At 41.0% G+C, this 23967-nt stretch overlaps 1 protein-coding gene across 2 annotated transcripts; it reads left to right on the top strand.

The window, feature by feature from the left end:
* Positions 1-253: 253 nt before the first annotated feature.
* Positions 254-17584, top strand: ZBTB11 (zinc finger and BTB domain containing 11). 2 transcript variants are annotated; one of them, XM_081908391.1, is made up of 11 exons: positions 254-1283; positions 3578-3813; positions 3964-4195; positions 5610-6478; positions 7921-8100; positions 9318-9551; positions 11001-11145; positions 11727-11844; positions 13613-13771; positions 14139-14314; positions 15249-17584. In XM_081908391.1, the coding sequence occupies exons 1-11, from the start codon at positions 974-976 to the stop codon at positions 15755-15757; spliced, it is 3168 nt and encodes a 1055-aa protein (XP_081764517.1). In that variant the 5' UTR covers positions 254-973; the 3' UTR covers positions 15758-17584. The 2 variants fall into 2 exon arrangements, with proteins under 2 accessions (XP_081764517.1, XP_081764518.1); XM_081908392.1 differs by lacking the exon at positions 254-1283 and adding an exon at positions 2380-2521.
* The last annotated feature ends 6383 nt before the right edge of the window (positions 17585-23967 follow it).

Raw genomic sequence — 23967 nt, forward strand, 5'->3', positions numbered from 1 at the left:
AGCAGTGGTAAAGTACATGCTTTGCATACAATTTTTTAAACAAACTGGAGTCGTTTGTTAGTAAACGAAACTGATGTAGACGCTCCAAAGTTGTCCCTATGTAATGTCTTCAGAGTTGTCTCATCCAACAAGAGAACAAGAAATCTAAAACCAAAGATTCAGTAATCTTCAAACGAGGCAATTCAGTAAATTAGCTATTGATCTTTCAATTAATTATTTTACATTGAGTTCACAATTTATTATGCAGCCATACGAGTACTTTAGATAAAAGAACAAACACGGTTAAGTACACTGGAAACTTGGATAGGATATTTTGCCTGCTTTAAAGATGGCGACGGCAGCCGAAACACCGGCCCTAGTATCTCCTGCGCTTAAGCAGCCACTAACCCGAGCTTAAACAGGCATCACTTGCCCGCTCCAAACATGGCGGCATTTCCCCCGCCCCCAAACCCCTTCCCTCATCTCCGTTGAGGGCTAGGCGACAGCTATCCCTGACCTCACTTCCGCTTGTGCAGCAGCCATTTTGTCTTTCCGTTGATCCTGCTGCCCGAGCTTCTTCCTCCCACCCGTCGCCGCGGACCGCGAAACTCCAGTTCCACCCCCTGGGGCCTGACTCTTAGTCTAGACCCGACGGCTTGCTTTTTACCCCGCCAGGCAACTTGCTTTGCCCCCCCATCACTCTCGCCCTCCCCCCCTGCTCCCCGTTCTCGCTTTTGCCACCCACCCCGGTCCCGTCTCCTTCGTGGCAACCTGTGACAGGAGACGCTTCCCCCACCCAGCCTCCCCGTCCCCCTTCGCCTCCCAGGGACCCCAAGTGCGCACCCCACTTCCCTCAGAAGACTCGGCTGTCCCGATCCCACCTCCCTCCGCCGCCGCCGTGGGGGCTAGAGAAAGAAGCGAGCCTAGGGAAAGCGAGTGAGGAGGAAGAGGGAAGGTCCCGGCGGGCGGGCGTCCCTCCCTCGCGCGCCCGGCCATGTCGAGCGAGGAGAGCTACCTGGCCATCCTGCGCTACCTGACCAACGAGCGCGAGCCTTACGCGCCGGGCACCGAGGGCAACGCCAAGCGCAAGATCCGCAAGGCGGCCGCCTGCTACGTGGTGCGCGGCGGGACCCTCTACTACCAGCGCCGGCAGCGGGACCAGCAGCGCTTCGCCGAGCTCGAGGTGGTGCTGCAGGCCGAGCGACGCGCCCGGCTCATCCGGGCGGCGCATCTAGAGCCCGACGGCGCCCACCGGACGCGCCTGCAGACCTGGCAGCGCCTCTCCAAGCGCTACTGGTGGCGAGGTGAGAGGGGGAAAGGGGGGAGGGGAAGCGACGGGTCTGCGGGCCCCAGCCAGCCAAGCGACACGCGCGCCGCTGGCCCGCCACACCTCCTGCTCCGGGCTTGGAGCGAGGAGCGCCGCCCCTGGTCTAGGCGGACGGAGCTCTCCTCCTCCTCCTCGGAGCTGCTGCAAGACGGGTCGGAGGGGAGCGAGGGGTTGGCTGTGTCCTAGGACGAACTCGGAGGAGGAGGGGTTCCGCTTAAAAACACACACACAAAAAAATAATCCCCCACCGAATGCACCCGAGTCTCGTTCCTTAGTGAGCAAGTGCTCGCCTATGGTTAAGGTAGCCTGTCCGGCCCCAGTGCAGCATCCCTTGCAGTCAGAGGGCGATGTTGACAAGAAGGGTGGTGGGCTGCTTTGTGGATTTTGGCTGTGGCGCCGAGTCTTAAAGTGAAAAAGGTGAATCAGTTCACTAACGTGGTTTTCAGGTGTCTTCAGCTCAGTGTCCGTCCCCCCCATACATTTTGAAACTTAGGTAGATGCCTCCTTTTTGTTTTAACGTTTATCATTTTACATAGATCATCTGTGTTCAGAGGGCTTTGCCCTGATGTGGTTCTCACAAGCAGACTCCCAACTAAGACTTGTCCTCCTTGTTTGTTTTCCTATTTGTTACGTTGAACTAAGCCATAGTTTGGCTTAGCATGTTGACCAAACCCAAGGCTCACGGTTTGGTTCTGTCCAAGGTTTATCCTGTAACCAAGCAATATCATGACTTGACTGGGAGACCTAAACCATGATTTAGGATCAGCACAGTGGCTGGGGTCTCCTCTCTAGGAGCCTTAGTGTTTGTTCAAAGCCATGATTTGGCTCGGTGTGACAAGCACTATCTTACTATTATAATAGTCAAGTGGTCAGTAGTATGCCTAGATGGGAAGTCTAGTTTCAATTAGAAAAGCCAGTGTGGTGTAGTGGTTAAGAGCGGTAGTCTTGTAATCTGGGGAACCGGGTTCGAGTCTCCACTCCTTCACATGCAGCTGCTGGGTGACCTTGGGCTAGTCACACTTCGCTGAAGTCTCTCAGCCCCACTCACCTCACAGAGTGTGTGTTGTGGGGGAGGAAGGGAAAGGAGAATGTTAGCCGCTTTGAGACTCCTGAAGGGGAGTGAAAGGCGGGATATCAAATCCAAACTCTTCTTCTTCTTCTTCTTCAATTGTGCTCATTGGGAAACAAGTTCTGCTGATTTCAGCAGATCTTCAAGTAAGTTCCTATTTCCAGATGAAAAAAAATCTATTCCAACCAACTGGATTAATTTTTGAGTAAACGGGTTGACTGCAAGTTGTTTTTAATCTTGGAAGCGCACTTCATTTTTGCAAGGTTTTTTCTTTCTTTTTTTGCATAACTATAAAGAGCAAAAATAAGAGCAGACATTAACATGGTTAAGTGGATAGTTCAGCTGTATAGAATGTGCTAATGTGTTCATTAGATAATGTAACTGTTTCAGAGAAGATCTAATACAGTGGACCTACAGAGACATTAATGGTTTAAAAACAATTATTAAGAATATTTTAATTCAAAATCTGAGGTTTTCCTGTATATCTAGCACAGTATCTTATTTGGGGTTTGTTTTTAAAAATCTGTAATGGGAGGACCACACAGAAAGAAGACTAGCAACTTCAAGCATATAAATATAGCAACTCACTGCTGTGTAGGCAGAAGACCAACTTGGTAGGGATTGTAGACTCTAAACATTGTCTACAAAGGACAAAAAAAAAACCTTTAGCAGCATTATGCACAGGCTTGCTTGTGAACCAGGAGCATTTCTCAGAGGGTCAAAGAATGTGACATGGCAATCGGTCTAACAAAGACATATCTGCTGAGGAACGCCCTGTGCTGTTGGTTCCAAAGTGTGGGGACTGCAAAAGAAAAAAAGCGGTGGGCAGGCCCATCATGCATGGAAATGTGTGCAGCTTTCAGCAAGTGCATCATTACCATGATTTGGCACATGGATCAGGAGGAAGGGTCAAGTAAGCAACATTGAGATGCAGCTTGAAGGAGTGGATGTCTTGAATTAATGCATGCAACTCTGATTTGCACTAAGTCACACAAGGAGGTCTGGTAGAAGGTGGAATTGTTGATTCTTGATTAATCTGTTTCCATACAGTCTGAGTGGAATTATTATCAAAATGAAAGACAAATGTTATTTTCTAGAATTACTTGCTGAATATTACCTGAAAGGACAAAGGTGAATACATCCTTTTTTGCATCAATGAAGCAATATTTACAATGATTTTTTTTTTGCATGCCTTTCTTTAGGTATTCTGAAGCAAGTTAAAGATTATATTAAGGAATGTAGCAAATGCCAGGAAAAATTGGATCGTTCCAGATCTTTGTCTGATCCTTCTGAAATGCTGGAAGAACTAGGTTTAGACACAATATCTCACGAAGATAGTAATGAAACAGATGATGAATTAAGTAACTCAGCGTCGCTTCCAGCAGCTTTGCCAAAACCTGTGAAAAAGAAGCCAATAGCCAAACATGAGCTTGTTTTTGTAAGTAACTTTTTATACAATCTGGTACCAAGGTTTATTTTATATTTGTATTACTTAATGATGTAAATAAAAGATGTAAGCTAGGATTTACAAGTAAACAAAGTTTAAACACACTGCTTGTTACTTTTTCTTTTTTTAAAAAAATCCCAGGTTGATAGTAAAGGTCTTGTGAAACAAACTTCTCCAAAGCATTCTCTGTCAGTCTTAAACCAACTGAATCAGCAGCGGCTTTCCAGTCAGTTTTGTGATGTTACTTTGCTTATTGAAGGTGAAGTGCACAAAGCACACAAATCTATATTGGCAGCCAACAGTGAGTACTTCAGAGAACTTTTCATCGAAAAAGGAGCTATTTCCAGTCATGAAGCTGTGGTGGATCTTTCAGGTAAACTGATCTAAGCAAAAACAACAACCCATAAATAATGGGGGTTTTTTTGGGGGGGTACTATTCAGAATTTGTTTGGTCAAATAGAAAAGATGTTGAAAACCTGTAGGGTGTCTTGTCCCGTCCCCCCACCCCCACCCCCAACACCATCAAAGAGGACTGAATGATTTCATTTTGTCTGTTTGCATACTCTGCTTAGATTGATAGGTAGTTGATTTAGTCAGACAAATTTCCCCAGCTGGTTTATTTATTTAATAGATCTTTATCCTGCCCTTTCAGGAAAAGAAACTCCCCCAAGGCTTACAGTAATTCTTTATTAAGTATATTAATTACAGATTAAAAATATTGAAATAACCAGATAAAAGCAGCAGAGAGCAGTGACACACATTAAAAATTAATAAAACTCTGAACAAAACAGAAGTTTTTAAAGATATGCTGAAAGGCAGATAGCAACAAGGCCATACATACTTCCCTACAGAGAAAATTCCACAAAATGTTGGGTCACCACTGAAAAGAGCCTGTTTGATGCTTGCCATATTATAAACCGTCCTGTGATCTTTGGATGAAAGGTGGTATAGAAATTATACATATGAATGATTGACCTCGATGGAAGGCCAGAAAGCTGTTTGCGAGCAGGATGCAGGTCTATATACATGGCCTGATCCAGCAGGGCTGCCCTTCAAGACATGCATACCATTCAGTATGATATGCTGTCTCCAGAACTAAGTCCCAGAGTTTCTTTGTTTCTGCTGGCATTTCATATGCACAAACAGGAGGAACTAACAGGGTGTGGTAGTAGAGGACAGAGATGTCAGGGACACAGAACTACTGCTGCTGATATGTGAGTAAGGAAGTTGTCCAGAGTGTATGGGAGAAGTTGCATTAGATCCCAAGTACAGGGAATAAAATACTACTATACTGCCCATGCCAGAAACATAAGACATTAAAACAAAGTGAACTTAAAGAAACTAGAGAGTGTTACACTTTGCTGCAGAAAAGCCTCTTAAGCATGTTTCAAACAAATGGAACCTCTCTCTTTCTGCTTGTATAGTTTCTCCAGAAAATACGTTAGGGGTTCCTATTCAATAGAGACCAGAGCAGGCAACCTTTACTTTGAGAGGGCTTCTGGGACTGTCATATGGATAGGCCACACAGTGTCTATTTCTAAAATCCTTCAGCTGCACTTCTAAGGTATTCCTCCCAAAGTTGCCTAATTTGTCCTGGCAGTATTTATTTTCTCTTCAGAACTCCAAGAATGTGGTCATACAAATCAAAAATTATCCCTGAGGACTTTGTTCATATGGTTTGAGGCTGTTATTATAGTTAGCTGGTAATGAACAAAAACAGCAATTTATTTCTAAATAGTGATCATCTCTTAAAACCCTTTTGTCACCTTCTTCCTTATTTGTTGCAGGCTTTCGCAAGGCCAGCTTCCTCCCTTTGCTAGAATTTGCTTATACCTCAGAGCTGACGTTTGATTTCTGCAATATGGCAGCAGTAGCTGAGCTGGCCCAACATCTCGTCATGACAGAAGTCCTGGAAATCTGTGAAAACGTGCACAAGCAAATGGAAGATAAACAAATCACAGTGTACCAGAAAGGAGATGTTCAGATAGTCGAGGTAGCGCAAACTCTTTTAGAGCAGAACGAAAGTGAGGTAGCTCAGAATCTTTCAGAGCAGAACGAAAGCCCATTGAACCCAGCGGACAGCGTGGAGCAGCCTTTACCTACAGAAGATGCTGTAGCAACTGTGAATGGAACATGTTCGAGTACTGATGTGGAAGAAATGGCTACGCCTGAGGCTGCACCGCAAACTGCTTCAGAGCCTCTTGTGGACAATCCTCCAGAGCCTCTAGTGCAATCTACTTGTGTAGAAATGACCGAAACTGAAGAAAAAACCCAAATCGTAGAATGTACCGCAAGTCAGACTGTTTCTGTAGTGCAGTCGGAGCCTCCAGCAGCAGAACAAGTCATTATCAGCACTCGGGCAGAAAGTGATACCGATCAGAACGATGGAAGTGAACAAAACGCGATCAGCGAAGCAAATGCAGATGCTGCCTCTGAAGATAATCGGGAAGGACTTAAGCGAAAACGTGGCAGGCCATGTAAAATGCAGAGCACTCCTCAGTCTCAGTCAGAGACCTCAGTTTCCGGTCAAGATGACACCTACAAAAGCAAGCTACGACAGCGTTCTGTGAGTGAGGGAGGCTATATCAAGTTGCACAAGGGCATTGAGAAAAAACTACAAAATAGGAAGCCGGCAGCCAAATCAGCCATTCAGCAGGTATGCTCAAAATCTTACCGTCCAAAGATAAAAACTTTACTTGTGTCCACTGAGCAATTTATTTGCTTGCTTGCTTGTTTGTAGTAATAAGGATATATCTTTGCTTCCCTTTCTTGCATTTCAATCCCAGCAAGGCTTCCAAGGTGGTTTACAATAAAAAATAATTTTTAAAGATGTAATGTATACAAAATCGTAACATCATCAGATGTAATGATTAAAACAGTCAACAAAAGTAAATTCAACAGTCAACAAGAAAACAATTCCAGTTCCACTGTCCGTTTGAGATCTCGCTGCTTCCTGCTGTACCCTTAATATCAGGGGCAGACATAACAGGGCCTTGCCAGAGCATGTGAATTCACTAGAAAGATATGCAGGAGATATTCAAGGACCGCTTTTCCCCATATCAAGGTCTAGGGTGGCAACCTGAGTACAGGCCTTTTCTCTGGTGACTCCCTGTTTATAGAATGCTCCCCCCAGGGAGGCTAGCCTGTTGCCATCATTATATATCTTTAGGCACCAAGCAAACAAAACCTTTCCTTTATAACCAGGACTTTGCCTTCAGCTATCTTTGGCCTTTTAGAAGTGATTGGGATGTTTTTAATATATTTCTGTTTCCTCTACATTAAAATATATCTGTGTGGGATTTATTGTCTATTTGTTTGGTTGTAAGTTGCTTTGGCCTGGGCGAGATAAAGCGACTGACAAATTTAATAAATGATGATGATGATAATTTTACTGTGAATATGCCCTAAGTTGTTCCCTCCTTTCAGGAGGCTTATTGCAACATTTGAGAACCTATGAATTAATGTGTAGGAGCCTTGAGTAAGCACAGCCTATATGTAAACTACTTGTAGAGTTGTTTGGTAAGCAGAAAACTGTAATCACAGCATCATCATGACATGCCTCTTAATTCAAAACTAGATTTGTGCTCCATTACTGAACGCTTTGGTCATTGCAGCTCCTACGTTGTTCTATATAGAGGTGAGCATGCACCAAATAGCGTCACTCCTTGGAGTCTACATGTACAGCAGGAACATCTGTAGCAAAGGATATGGCAGACATACAGATGTACATGTGAAGACTTCAGTGTAACCTGGGTCCCCAATCACGTAGAATTCTAGCTGTACACACAAACACTTTGGTGTTAACATACATTGGTGCTGTACGCACAGAAAACAGGTGCTGGAATAACCTCATACGCTTCTGCTCCTGTGGAGAGGGCTCACCTGTCTGAAGAGGGCTCACATGTTGTGGAATTCTGAGCTAATACGAGCATGTAGGTTTTATGGGGAATATCACATATATCTTCCTCATGTCCCTTTGCTAAAATTGCTGAGATATTTTAAAAGAAAACTTCCTTTGCTATTCCACTTGGGTTGTTGATTTTACAGTCCCTCCCTTCCCCTATGTAATGTTAATTGTAATCAATCCTTTTCAATTAGGTTGCCATGAAGCTAGTGCAAAGAGGCAAGAAGATGAAGCAGCCCAAGAGAGACACTTCAGAGTACAGCGAAACAGAAAGTCAGCACAAATGTGGTGAATGTGGAATGGTTTTTCAGAGGCGTTATGCTCTTATAATGCACACACTGAAGCATGAAAGGACAAAGAATTTTAAATGTCCAGTAAGTTTCCCCTTAAAATTACTCTAAGCTGGCACTTCTGTAGCAATGCTTTTTCATGCATTTATTACTTAACTTTATTTTTTTATTTTTAAAAATTGTACAAATTACCATTTAAAACAGAGTTTAAAAACGGCTCAAGTGTTATGTAAATGTTAACAATAAATTAAAAGCACCATGCGATTGAACGTTCCCTAAGATTTGTCATTCAATAACTTAAGAAATATAGACAATCTTTCAATAAATCTGTTGGTTTTGTTAATCTGTGTTGTCCTAGAATATATTAATTTAAACAGTCTCTCAGTAAACCATAATTTCTCAAACCCAATATACAGTATTGTTAGAGGAGCATTGTTTCCCCGTTGTTTTTTGCTAAAATTGTTTGGTTGCTTCTAGCAAATTGACATCTGGAACTGTGTTTTTTAGATAACCCTAGTAGTATTTTAGGATACCAAAGGTTAGGGTACCCTAGTGTTTTTGTAACTGATTATATTACAAAAGTTCTGAAAGATAGGAAATTCCCAATATATGTGCAAAAATATTTGCCTGTCATCCCACAGCTCCAGCAATTGTCCTGTCCTTTTCTAGAAATCAGGTTTAATGTGTATGGTGTTAAATTCCATTGCTATTAGATTTTAAAATTTCCCTTTAAATTTGCTGAAACTAGCCTGGCTAGGGAATGAGTACATAAGCATTTCTATTCATCAGTTCTTGTTTCGTGTCCACCATCTCACTATTCTTTAAATGCTAGATTAATTGAGTTGTGTACAGCCTACCACTTCCCTTTGATAATCTGTTTTGCATTTAACATTGCAATAATCTCCCAGCGTGGTTTCTCAAAAGATAACAGTTCCAACTTAAACTCTCATCACCGCTCTTAAATATGTTTCAGCTCTCCAGTCAGATAGCTTAGATTCATAGTCTCTACATTTTGGAGTGTTACAAGGCAAATGTTGTCGCCATTCCTGTCTGCAATTTGCAATATGTATAAAGTGGAACAGACTTTTAGAATTTGAGTCGTGACAGATCTCTTAGTCAGATCTATGCATTGCTATTTATACATTACTTTTATCTGTAAGGTATGCAAACCTAGAAGTAAGTCCCTTATCTAGTAGATGGAGAGAACTCTTCCAGCTACAAAACTGTTGCATGAATGTTGATCTCTGATTCTTAGTGTTAAGATTTCAAGTGACATATCAAAACAATTTTATGTTTCTCAGCTGTGCAAAAAAGAGTTTCAGTATGGTGCCTCACTGCGAGCTCATCTTGTTCGCCATACCCGAAAAAACGAAGTGACTGTTGCAACTGCCAGTATAGAGGAGAGCGGTGCAGCTACGAAGGGCAGAACCAAACGGGAGTTTATCTGTGATATATGTGGAAGAAGTTTGCCTAAACTCTACTCTCTGAGAATCCATATGTTGAAACATACAGGTGTAAAGCCACATGCATGTAAGGTAAAAGTAATGCTTTATGGTCTCACATTTTTTATGTATTTCTTCTTGTGATATTTTAGCCATGTGGCTTAAAGCTTATATGAAGTTCAATTGCTATCTGAAAGTAACAATTCATAACAATGAATACTGCTGAAATGAAGGAAAAGTGGATGGGAACTTTGTGTTAAGTTTTAATGTAGCCCAGAAAAACCTTGAAAAACTTCAGGATTAAGCTGTGAAACCTTTCATGAATTATAAACCATAGTTAAAATCTTGATTCTGCAATACTTCAAAAAGGTGGATGCTATGGCCACTATGTTTCATTTACTTAATCCCAAAGTCCTAGGTTTCAGTTTGAACTCGCATTGGCTCCAGTGATACCTAAATAATATTTAGCTAAGTCATACTCAGAGTGGACATCTACAGAGTAGAGTTGAAATCAGTTGAGGTAAGTTGCTGAAGCCTATTGATTTCATTGTGTCTGCTCTGCGACTAATGTTGATATCACCCAGCCAGTTTGGCTTTTATATGTATTGGGTGAAATCCAATGCTGCCATTCCACTGGCAGAACAGCTTTTGATCCAGCAGTGGTGTCTGTGCGCTCCTGAAATATTCTGAGCAACCTGTTCTTCAAGACCTCCCAACAACCCACTGGAGGGTTGTGAGGGCTGCAGAGGGAATGGCCATGGGAGAAAATCGCCTTTTATTACGTTAGCTGATGCCTCCACTGGATCAAAAGCTATTATGTGAGCAGAACAGTAGCGATTGATTTCATTGATTATAAAAACATCTAATTACATTTGCAGGTGTACCATAGGTGTTGGGAGTTTAGTAGGCAGACTTGCTACATTTATTTCTCTGTTCTGCAATTTTCAAGATTGAAATTTGAATTGGTCATGCTAGGTTTCTAAGATCATCAATTATTGTCTCAGTTTGCACTGTCATTAAAGGGTATGCAATACCTAAAAAATATTTCTCAGGTGCTCTCTGTCTCTCCGGAGCGTTAAGTTTTACTGGAATAAGTTTTTTCTTCATCACTGAAATGCTGAACTACTTCTGCAGGTACAAACTGTGGGCTGTATCCAACTAAGTAGATCTGCTAGCACAAGGATTTCTGCTTTTGCACGAGAGGTTTCCCAGCCTCTCTTCTCCCACATGCCCACTCCGCACTCCCCAAATCTGCTCTAGAGGGTTGGGAAGCCGCCCCCCCCCCCCCCGAACAGATTTAAGGGGGCACAGGAAGAGGAGAGGAGAGGGAGGTGAAGTCCCTTCAGCAGCCAAAGGTAGTTGCACTAATGGATCTGTTTAGTTGGATACTAAATCCCTTTGTCTCCTTGTCTCCTAGTTTTGCCATAAAACTACTCTTATCGGGAAGAGGAAGTCTTTACCATCTAATGCTTCCTTTATCATAGGTAGTTGCTGTCTGTTTGGAGAGATGTTAACATTTGCTGACAATTTGGTCTCTTGCAGATTTGTGGAAAGTCGTTTACTTACAAACACGGTTTAAAGATGCACCTCGCGCTCCATGAGGCACAGAAGCAGTTTAAATGTGAATTGTGTGATAAGTCTTTTGTCACAAAAAGAAGTCTTCAGGAGCATATAAGCATTCACACAGGTAAATGAGAGAGACCCTTTCTTATTAATGAAAAAGTAACACCTGCACTATGCTTTCATGGGTGTATAAACTGAATGCACTCAAACTACAAATATTTAGCTAGTGGTTTCAGTTCAGTGAAATTCAGCATTCCAGCCATATGTGATGAGGGAGCTGAGAGACTAGAGCTCTCCTGTTTCAATTTTCAACTGGCAGCTTTGAATCGGTATATTAAATTCAGCTTTATTTTATATTAATTGCTTATTTTATGAACATTGTTTCTGATTCATGGTGTTAACAGTTGAATCAGCTAAAGGGGGGGGGGGAATTCCAGCAGCTTTGGAGCAGGGCCAGATGAACAGCTCACTTCTTCCACTGATGGTATCCAGGTGCTACTACATCTGAAAGCAAAGTATCTATTTTCCTCAACTAACCTCCTTCCTGTTATATTTGCTCGCATTGTCTTCTCTCATATTTTAGGCAAAACCATGCAAGGAAATGCATTTCAAAGGCATTTTTAATGTTAAAAATATTTTTGTTTTTTTGCCTTAAGTTGAATGTGATAGCATCTATTAAAGCCATTGCCGCTATTATTTTGTCAGGAGAATCAAAATACTTTTGCCCACACTGTGGAAAGTCTTTCCATAGAGCTTCAGGACTTAGCAAGCATATAAAGAAACACCAGCCGAAACCTGAAATTCGGGGATATCAGTGTACTCAGTAAGTATGAATAGAATTGCAAGCCTTTAAATGTTTTAAGTATATTTTTGCCAATTTCAGTGGGTATCAAAATGAATTCCCATGTTACTTTTACAGAAATCTGCCAGGCTGTTTCAGGCAAGGCATGCCCGCTTCACAATATACGATGTCATGTGTGGGGCAGATAAGGGTGAGACTTGGCTCCCTGCTTCCCAGACACCTGACATTGAGATATCTCAGTTGGTAGAGCATGAGACTCTTAATCTCAGGGTTGTGGGTCCTGCATTGCAGGAGAGTTTGGACTAAACTGTATAATCCTTGTGGTCCCTTTCCAACTCAACGATTCTATAGCAACCAGCTGGCTGTTGGGTGCATCAGAAGTGCCATACTTTCCAAGTGCTTTCTGCACATCACTTGGATTTGGATTTGATATCCCGCCTTTCACTCCCCTTCAGGAGTCTCAAAGCGGCTAACATTCTCCTTTCCCTTCCTCCCCCACAACAAACACTCTGTGAGGTGAGTGGGGCTGAGAGACTTCAGAGAAGTGTGACTAGCCCAAGGTCACCCAGCAGCTGCATGTGGAGTAGCGGAGACTTGAACCCGGTTCCCCAGATTACAAGACTACCGCTCTTAACCACTACACCATACTGGCTCTCACTTCTCAAGTGCCCAACAACCAGCTCACTGTGAGGCATTTGGGAAGTGCTGCACAGAGTGCTTTGCAAACCTTGTGCATGGCGCTTCCCAAGCACTGAGCACCAGGCTCGCTGTGCGCAGGCAGCTCTTTCCAAACATCTGACAATTAGCTGGTTGTCATTTGTTTGGGAATGGTGGCACACAAGGCTGAGCAAACCCTTGAAACTGCTTCTCCCCCCTGGACCAACTTTTACAGGTGTCAATTGCTCAAAGCCACTTTGATTTCAGACACGTAGTTGGTCCTGCCCATCTGAGAGGTGGGCTACAATGGTGGTTTGGAGATGAAGACCTGGCCCACCAGGCCAAAACTGTTCTCCACCCCTGGTATAGATTATATGTGGTTTTAATGTGAAAACAGAGTTTTGCTCTTATCACACTCATTTCTTATGACTTGTACAGGGCGAGTCCTTTAAAAGAGGCCCCGTGGATACAGAGTACACATGTTCCACGGGGCATCTTTTAAAAGACTCACCCTGTACAATGTAACTTGTGATAGCATAGGGGTGAGTGAGTGGCTGCGGGTTTCTTAGGGAAGGGGAGTTGATTTGTCTTTAAAAGGCATGGGAACAATTTTCCAGTAGAAAATTTGGGCTTCAAAATCAGACTCTTCTTTTTTTACAAAAAGTTTTATTTATGTTATATTACACTTTGTAGCTAAGACCACTATAAATCAAACAAGCTTGCTTGTCAAGAAAAAAAAGAAAGCAAGTGAATAAAAAGGGAGGAAAAAAAGGGGGGATCAAACTGTTTTCTGTAAGGTTAGAGGATTAACCCGTCATCAGACTTTTGTAGCATAGCAAGTTGGGCCATACTTTTGTGAAGTATTAGACGCCTGTTAATGGGGATTATTTTTATAGGTTTTTAATTCTTTGACTAACATTAATTTCAGTGTATCTATTCTAACCGGCCACCCTGGGCTCCTTTGGGAGGAAAAGCAGGACAGAAATCTAATAAATAAACTCTCCAGATCCAGCCCATAGTTACATTAACATGAAATAACAGTCTAGTTGGGCATGCAGCTTATAGCTGTACCTCAGATACCTTTCCCAGTAAGTTCCTTTAACCAAACGTGTACAATTGTGTACTGTTTCAGATGTGAGAAAAGTTTCTATGAACCCCGAGATCTCCGACAGCACATGAACAAGCATCTTGGGGTGAAACCATTCCAGTGCCAATCCTGTGGAAAGTGCTATAGTTGGAAAAAAGATTGGTATTCTCATGTGAAGTCCCATTCTGTTACTGAGCCTTACAGGTAAATCAAGTAAACTAGTCTAAGCTTTGAATAAATACTCAGACGATAAAGACCTGTAGCCATGTCAGTGTGTACTTCGTAATTCTGCTTGTGCATAATGGAATGACTTTTGGATGCATATTTTAAAATTCTGTGTCATAGCCATCAGGAATGCTTAATATAAAGTATTTTGATTATCGCCTCAACTTAGCCACCAGACTTCCTACAGCTTCTTAAAGTTTCTTAATATGTTAAAAGGCAGCTTTGTACTCACCAAGTAATCTGATTGGGGTAAAAATGACTTGCCAGCCCAAATACTTATTATTCTAAGAGTTATACTTTTAGGACTTTTCTATCCTGCTCTAATTGTCTTCTCTCATTTTTTTAGGTGCAATGTGTGTGGCAAAGAATTCTATGAGAAAGCTTTGTACAGAAGGCATGTCAAGAAAGCAACTCATGGGAAAAAAGGAAGAGCAAAGCAAAATTTGGAACGTATTTGTGAGCACTGTGGGAGAAAATTCACCCAGCTTCGGGAGTACAGAAGACACATGAACAACCATGAGGGTAAATCTGACAAGTTTAATTTTAAGAATACTGCCATGTTTCAATAAATGAACAAAAATTGGGACTTAGAAAACATTAAATTTAAGGGGGAAATGGTTCCAGTCAGCACTGCTTTGAGATGGGCTAAAAATAATGGACTGGGTATAAATAAATGGTGCATTTATGAAATGACGAAAAAATTAATGAACAAATGAGACTATCATGCAGTAGCCAGACTGCCATGATTTTCTTAGCTCTCTATAATTTTTCTACATAAATCTTTGTAGTGGACTTCAGTGACTTTCAAGTATGCTTTATGAATCCAGCCCATGGACCTGATTAGACCCACTAGGGCTCCCCATTGGGCCTGCAATGCTATTTTGGACATGCCCAATGTCTTCAGGTGTGGGGCAGGAAAGAAACCTGGCTCAGCTGAAAGGGCATTTGCAGACACCATCAAGCAGCTGATCAATGTTGCATGGAAAGCCTTAAGCAAAGCACTGAGTAAGGTATCAGTCAGCTGATTGTTGGCTCTTCAGAAGCACCTTTCAAAGCATTGTGCAAGAGCACTTTGAAAGGGGCTCCTGAAGACACCTGGGGGCAAAAGGAGACTGGGTGTCATGTGCCAACGTTTGCCCACAATACAGGAGGGTAACCATTTGATCCACTGGCCAGATCCAATCGTCCACCCATGCAGTAAATCGTTAAGAAAAGTATTGTAATGTTAATAAAAACACTATTTCAACCAAGGTTCAAATGCAGAAAACGCTGCAAGTGGCTGGTAGCAATATATTGTAACATGGGTAGATGAAAAAAGAGTGAGTACTCTATTATAATTTGGGGGTCTGAACTAATTGATACAGGAGTATTTCTTAATTACTCTTTTGGTAACCAGTAGGTTTTCCTTAGCTTTTCAAATGTTGCTACCTCCTTTCTTTCTTATTTTGTTAAATAGGTGTTAAACCCTTTGAATGTCTGACCTGTGGAGTGGCTTGGGCTGATGCACGTTCTTTAAAGCGCCACGTACGGTCACACACTGGAGAGAGGCCTTACGTTTGTCCAGTATGCAATGAAGCCTACATAGATGCCCGCACCTTAAGGAAGCACATGACCAAGTTCCACCGGGATTATGTACCTTGTAAAATTATGCTGGAAAAGGACACACTTCAGTTTCATAATCAGGGAACCCAAGTAGAACATGCCATCAGCATTCTAACATCTGATGTGCCAGAACAAGAAACAGAGGTTTGCAGTGAAGAGATTGAAACAGTAGTAGTGACTGAAGAAACACTGGAAACAGGTGGAACTGCTGAAGACTGTACAACAGTTTCCACACTTTCTGACCAAAGTATCATGCAGGTCGTCAATTATGTGTTGGCACAACAAGGACAGAAAATGACTGAGGTCACAGAAGCCATTCAAACTGTAGAAGTGGAGGTAGAACATGTTTCTGATCCAGACTGAATACAAAAGTTCATGAATAAGGAAGGTGACCTGGGTGAAGCGGCATGCAATTATCAAAGTATTAACCATCGTACTGGTTGGTTTTAGCTCCAGAACACTGCTCAGAGTTTCTTGAATGTGTAATACCAACCTCTGTAATAAAACGCAAAATCAAAGACTTTCCATATAAGCCATGGACATGTACTAAGACTACTGATCAGTTGTAATCACTTAGTAAAATCTCAAAAATAAAGTCATTGGTGTGGTAGTGTTAGGTATGTTGTAGTTTTTGTTTTCCCCTCTGCAGTTTGCTTTTACAGTGGTACCTCATTCTGGAGGTCCACTTTAGCTAATGGGGCTAAGTTCTTAACCTGAGGTACTATTTCTGGGTTAGCGGAGTCTGTAACCTGAAGCGTCTGTAAGCAGAGGTACCACTGTATACTGCTGTTTTGGCTTTGTTGGGCAGTTTGGTATGCTACGGAGTTGTGCCAGTCACTTAAAAACTCAGCTATGTTTGAAGTTCACTGAAAAGCAGGATAGGAGTTTGATCTGCAAGTTTACCTATGAACCTGTTATTGATATAGATGAATATTCTGATCATGGGAAGGACTGAGGCGGTGAGTTGTACTCCAGTGTGTATGTTGGGGCAAATCTCTGCTGCATTGTACATTCCTGCACTTTTTCAGTTTTGTCTCTTGCATAACCTGTAAAAGTACTTTTAAGATTGCATGTCCTACAACTAGCAAACATATTTGTATACTTTATATATATATGCTGGTGCAATTATGCTTCATTAAGAGCACTGTAAACAAAGAAAAACTAAGGAATGTGCTGTGTATATGAAAGCCAAGAGTGGTTATTTTATTTTGTTGTACATTTCAACTTCCATGAAACCTAACTTTTGTATATGCAGTTTTGAGAGGTAAGGAATTAAAGCCTAGCTGCCAAGATTAATAATTTTAAAAAGAAAAACTTGACCCATTAGAGTTAGATGCAAAAAAGCACCACAGGGTTCCAATTGAGTTGTTTATCAAACTATAACGGATGAAATCTATATCCGTAGCAGTGATACTGAACTATTGTCGGTAAACTCTAATCAAGCCAATTACTATTTATTATAGAGGCTTGAAGTTTGTATTTGTAAAGGAATTAATTTCTGAATCAATTAGGAGCTAAGCTGTTACCTGTTCTCTGTAAAAACAGACCAACAGAACCAATGCCTTATATGAAGAAGAGTATGTCCTCCCATAATGGGGATATTGAGTCTTTGTTTTCTGCAGATTGTAAGTGGTGATTGTCTCTTGTATAGCTTACCAGTCACAGTTTACTGAAGCAGAAAGCAAAATTGTTTAGTGTCTGTAAATTATGTATACCTTGATTAGTCATATACTCAAGAAAACTATTCACAAGGACTATAGAACTCAGTATGCTTGTTAAAAAACAAAATGTAACCATGTGAAACATGAGGGCAAGGGACATGTAATGGGAGCAGATTTGGCTACAGGTTCTAGTTCTCCCCCTCCCCTACTTTAAAAATAGTCAAGCCAGCGATTGAATAGTATAAGCCCAACCATGTGGATCCAGTATGGCAACATCTGTGTCAGTGGCAACGTGGCTTCATCTCAAAAGTTGTTTAAGATATTAATTAAAGTGTCAGTGGTGATGTCTGCTTCTAACCATTCTAAATTGTTTACTGTATACATAACTAGTTCAGGCTTTCACCTATCTTAAAAGAATCATGACATTCCAGTTGAAATTCTGATACCTGGCAACAGTAGTTAACTTCCAGGGGTCCAAGCTTTCATCTGTCTCACTTTGTTTTCATTAAACAAAGGATAGCCAGTTAAAGTATACTGCTCTGTTATGTTGCTAGTTGGTGTGAGAAAAGATGTGAAGTTGTTTGTTGTTCAATCGTGATGTATTTGAAACATTGCTTCCTCCAGTGATGGCAAGAAGCCCTGCTATAGCAGAAATTTAAATTCTCAGGATGATATCAATCTATAGTATAGGTATTTTAGTCTTGACCTTAAATCTAAACACAAATTTTAATAGTAGAAACAAACCAGAGCTTGTTTAAAACTGGAAAAGTACCCCTGTACTATTATATTACATGGTACATGGTACCATGGTACATGGTACTATATAAAGAAGGTATCTACAGCAAGGGACTTACAAACAAGAAAGAGAGAAAAGAGCTACTGGGATGTAATTTCTCTGTTCAAAGGACAGGAGAGAGGCTATTCTTTCACAAAGTGGTTACATTGTAGGTAATGAACTGGAAGGGGTAGGACCTCTGGAAGGTGCACATTATGCTTTCTGGAGTAATTTGTCCACCTTTGGTCCCCACCCTGCACTCAGCTCTCACCAGTGGCTACTAGAAGCTGTCGGCCTGAAACAGTGACCATACCCTGGGAAATGGCTTCAACTGGCCAGCTAAACCAGGTGAGAGTTGGTGATGGGTCTCAAACCCTCAGTAAGGTAGGGGCTTCCCCTGCATGTGAATACAGGCTCTGGCAGATTCAGTGGACAAGACCAATAGTCAAGGTGGTGGTTTCTGCATGTGCTGTAGACAGATGTGAGGGGCAGATGGCGCTTGTCAACCTGGGAAGGTAGCCCATCTAGAAGGAAAACTGATTTTAAACCTCTGCTGCCCTGTAGGATATCTGTAGGAAAAGAAAAGGCTAAGGAGTAAACCCTCAAGAGTGGAGTCCCTAAGATGGTTGGATGGCACCCTGAATGCCTCCTTCCAGCAACTCCTGCAGCCAAGCTCTGCTTTCCTTTGAACCACATCAGCAAGGGGTCTTGTAATGTCTAGGCAGCTCAGAACCTCCATACGCAGTGCCCAGACTTGAGCCCCAAGGTGGTCACTTCAATGCTGCTAAAGCAGCGATTTGACTTCACCCCTGGAGGTGCATTACATTGTCTCTCGAGAGAGATGCCAACAATGCGGAAGGGGAGAGAAATGGAAGGATAAACAGGCTAGAATATGCAACTGGCTTTGTTACAGAAAAGCAACATTCTTGCATGAAGGTACCCTTCAGATTTTTGGACTATAGCTCCCAAAATCTCTTAAGCATTGGCCATGATGAGAGCTGCAGTCCAGAATATCTGAAGGGTTGGGGAAGGTTGCAGTATAGTATTGGAGGCTAAGGTATTGTCAAAATATTAACTCCTCAGAGCAAAGAGGAACCATCCATTACCCTGGTGCTGCAGTAGATGACATCACTATTGCTCTAATAGTCCCGAAGCTGTATTCCCTTCTTAACTATACCACTTACAATGGCAAGAGGTAGCACTAGCAATTGGTGTCATGCCTGACAGATATCTTCCACTGGACAAACCCAGGTTCATCATAGGCTTTGACAACTACTGAAGTTAATAGGGAGTTTCGACTAGAGCGGAAATCTTGCAGCCAGTAGTCTTCCTCTGCTGGGTTAAAAACCTCATCCCAGACACCCATACTGGTACCCAGTGGTAGTGGTGGGGTATTAGAAGCTAGGATCTGTTGCCCATACTCCAAGCAGCTCTGGAAAATATAGTACAACCCACTCTAAGCAAAACTCGTCACCCTGGAATGCCCAATTACAAGACATTATTCTCTTGAACCAAGCAAGAAGTAGTAATGACTAATATCGTTCCCTGCACCCCTAATTTCCTAGTGCCTGTTTTACATTATCTTTTCAAAATGGTTTACTTATTGCTGCATCGTCTCATGTTTTTCTATAATTCATTAAAACAGGTTTACTGCTATTCTAACAAAAGGCCTCAAACGAGTTTAGTGGCACATAAATATACAAATGACAGTAAGACAACAAAACTTAAACAGCAACAGATTCCCTGATATATTTTCATTCTTCCTGAAACCACAATGTGGGTCCTCCGAAACAGGAGCTCCACAATAGTTAAGATGCACTGGTATGTCTTAGAAGTCAGCACCTGCTCTTATTTCTTGCAGTTTATTTGATTCATTTTGACAGCTTCTGAGATGTGTATACAATATTGAACTTTTTTTAAAAAAAACTTTTTTAGGATTCAATAGTGCTGGCACAAAATAGTATGCAAGCTTTTGAGTTTCCCAGAACTCTTGCAAGCCAGATATTAAGCAAAGGTGGCGAAAGTATGATAATGTGTGTTCTAGGGAACTTAAGCTTGCTCCAGATTTTGAAATACTACCTGTAATTTGATTAAATAGTGTAACAAACATGTTGCTACACTCCAATCGTTACACCTGTGATGACACCTTTTAATTAAAATCAACAGAATTGAAGTACCTCTAACTGGCTTGCCACAGGTGCATGAACTGGAACTGCTCCGATGCCTGGAAACCAGCAGCTGGCACTTAGGAATTTTACATATCTTGAGCCACATAAAAATATTGTGCCAGGAGATGGGACTATTGTAGAACATGCTCACAATTTGCGTGTAGTGAGGAATTTGTGTTTTGTACGTCAGTTTCAGTCGAGCTAAGTCAAATACTATAAGTGATCTCATGAAACAACTAGAAATGGGATGGGTAGCAGAAAACAGTGTGCTTTCTTTTTGTTGGTAGGAATGGTAGGTCCAGCTCTTAGTGATGCTCCTATCCCTTTAAAGTTCATTCAAACCAAAATTTTCATCTGCATAATATTTCTTGTCACTGCAACTGCATGTACATGAAATTTTAGCTTTGGGTGAAATCATTTTCTGAGCAGCTCTTAGAAATACAGGAGCCCTCTCAGCTTGGTAACCTCTTGCTACCCATTTAAAAATACAATTTTAATACTCTTGTTAATGTATCACAAGCAATAAAACAACAGCAAACACCAAGGTGAAGTACTGACTACTACTTAGTTCAGCAAAAAGAGGCTGGTTAGATTTGTGTTCTTGCCTCACACTTTTGACATTTGACTTTGGGGGCAATACCAGCCTTATTGTATAATGCCAACTATAGTATGATAGTGCTAGATTTATAGAGTAACAGCCTGGTCATATGCTTATTTGTAATGCTTCATATTGTATACTGAGCTCTCTATATGTACACACAAATGTTCTGGCTCTCTGCTGTTTATTTCACATTTTACTACTGTATAAGCAGACCAACATTTTGGCAATACGGCAGTTTTAATTTAGTTCCAATTGCTGGAATTGAAAAGCAAGTTTATAGCAACTTGTTAGCTGTTAAACAAACGTTCCACATTCTTCTCTCCAATTACTAATTCTGCCTAGATACCATTTCACTATTAGGGGAGATTCAGAAACTTCTGTGAGTGCAGCTTTATTGCCATAACTTGAAATTTCGCCAAATTCAGCCTGCTAAAATGTAATAAATCAAGGTGAAGGCTGCTGAGCTGGCAGCATGTACCCCAGTTCAGATCTGGAGATAAGCAGACAAAGCAAAGGAGCGGGAATAGCACACAGAGATTCCTGAAAAAGGCAGTTGACGGGCAAGCTGCTTTTTTAAAAAGCATCCTGAAAAACAGGGTTAATGCTCTAGACACCCATTCCTGACCTCTATTTGACAAACAAGCAATGACAATTATTTTGTTTGCAGAGAGGTTAGCATGCAAACATATCAAATCCTCTAAAGTAGTGGCTTTCAGATCTTCACAAAGCCCTGTCCAAACTCATCATGGAACCCGCAGAGCAGGAGACTGGAAAAGGTTTACACCGAGTTTATGGAGGGTAGAAGCCATGCCTGTTGGGCATCATCACCAGAAATGAAAGTGCCCCCAGACTTCTCCAATGGCTGCACAGACTAAAGATCAGCAACAGAAAACATGCAGTTTTTCCAAGTACATTTGTCACTACTGATCTCACTGGGAAATCCTAAGAATCGTGAGAACCCACTTTGAAAAAATATTTTCTACACCAAAAGAAATCTGTGATAAGAAAACAAATTGAAAAAGCAACTCCTGCCTTTTGTAGAAGTAATGCAGTCACTTCAGTGGTCAGTATTCCAAATCAGAAAAATGAAGGGCTGATAGTTTATCTAAACATACTACTTACAGGTGCTTCATTAAATGATGGTAAATTATTAACTGGAGCACATCTTATATCTTGCTCTCTTCAAAATAGTTTCCAAGTCTGATTCATAATTTGTTACAGATAGGTAGCCGTGTTGGTCTGCCATAGTCAAAACAAAAAAAAATACCTTCCAGTAGCACCTTAAAGACCAACTAAATTAGTTCTTGGTATGAGCTTTCGTGTGCATGCACACTTCTTCAGATACACTGAAACAGAAGTTTCCAGACCCTTCTATATAGTGAGAAGGTGGGGAGGGGTATTACTCAGAAGGGTGGTGGGAATGGGTGATTGGCAGATTCACCCATTGGCTCATCACAGCTATCTGCATGCACACCTTCTCACTATATAGAAGGGCCTGGAAACTTCTGTTTCAGTGTATCTGAAGAAGTGTGCATGCACATGAAAGCTCATAATTTGTTGAAATTCATGGTGGCCTTGAGAACCTCCTTTAATCTGGAAATCTTTATCTTAAATAAATTCTCCACTTCGAGAAGTTTGGATAGTCAGATGTAGCAGGGAGAAAAATTTGTGTACACACAAATAAGACAGTTACGTTAGCCAAGGGCTTTTGTAAGAAAAGAAGGTTTGTTCATACTTGCCTTGGTAAATTTAAGCATATATACCATTTCCTTTGTTTATAATACATGAAATTGACATGGAATTTAGTTTTACTTGACAAGTTTTTATACTTAAAAACACTAGCCTCAGCAGCTAGAGTCCATGGCTAAAGATTATACAGCATCAGCACAAGCAAAGCTCAAAGAAGAATAAGTTACAGCTTTTGGTTCCCACCATTTCTTCCCCAACTTGGAAATAAATCATGACAAATACTCCAGACTTTTCCTTTCTCCTTCAAAGAGTTCTTGTGAAACTTCAAGAGGTTAGCATATCATAGGCCAGAGGTAAAGGATTTGTGTACTTTTTCATTGCTTTGATGGTGGGGAGGGTATTGAAAACAAGCACACATTAAGATTATTATTTAGAATTGGGCTAAAGCTGACCATGGCATTGGTCACCCAAAGGCTATAAATGAATTAATAAATTGAAGGGCTGTGTGTGTGTGTGTAGTGAGTTTAGGTACATAAATGGTTAAAAGTGCCATCTTTCCTTTTCCCTGATTAATGGTTAGTTAAGGGCTAATTGTGCCATTGGCTTCAATAATAAGGAGCCAAGATAAATCATCTTTTTTTAAAGTCTTGAACTTTCACAAGTAATTCAACAACTGCAGCTCTAGAGAAATAACTTGTTTACATCTCTTATGTTTATAACAAAGCCTTTAAAGAAAATATACGTTACAGATTTTTAACTGCAAACAAAAATTCACATACAAATACAAAACTGCTTAGATCTTACACACAGATGTCAACATGGTCAAAGCTCTTCTAAATTGTAAAAAGAAAACTTGGATGCCTATTTCCCTCACCAGATAATCTCGTTGTGCTGAAGTGAGAGTGACTAACATACAGCAGGTGATTTATAATATGATCATGATATTCACACTACATATGAAAACTAGTAATTTAGACCCATATACTGCTTCTGAAGTGTTTTATCTATTTCAGCTACGCTGGTCAATTGTGACTGCTGATATTACCTAACCCCAGACTACTTACACAACTTAAATCCTGCTGAAAAGTCCTCAAGTGTTTTAGGTATTTGTCCAGGTAGATTAGGGAAATAAGAATTGACAGGAAACTCTATTGCTAAAAGAAATTAAGCCTCAACAGTGTTCCAACAATACAAAATGTAAAACAGCTGGGGATAAAAGTGTAAAGTTATGTTGTACAGATTGCTTTAATGACAAAACTAAAGTGGATTAAAATGCTGTCTGAAAATCCAAGAGTGTCCCTTACTTAAAAATACAATATGAAGGTCTTCTAGCATTTAAAGTAAAGCTTTAAACCAAAATATGGATTAATGCTTCTAATGGTTGGTTTGTGTGTGGCGTTCTTTTCCTCTTAAGGGATTATGGGAAATATTGAAAACAAAACTAAAGCAGGATAAAAGTACAATCATCATTTTGATAATGCCTTTTTCTGCTGATATTCTTTATCGGTCTCAAATTGACAAAGGAACATTAACAAGCACTGGTCAAGACTCATGATTAAGAAAACAATCAAAATACTGATTTACCTTTTTCCTAATATTTATACACATGTAAGACCTATGTCTAAGAGTAGAACAGGCCACAGAGAAATTACACAAACTTTCTAAACAGGACTATAGAG

This window comes from Podarcis melisellensis (assembly GCF_964234715.1).
Source record: "Podarcis melisellensis genome assembly, chromosome: 4".
NCBI classification, from domain to species: domain Eukaryota; kingdom Metazoa; phylum Chordata; class Lepidosauria; order Squamata; family Lacertidae; genus Podarcis; species Podarcis melisellensis.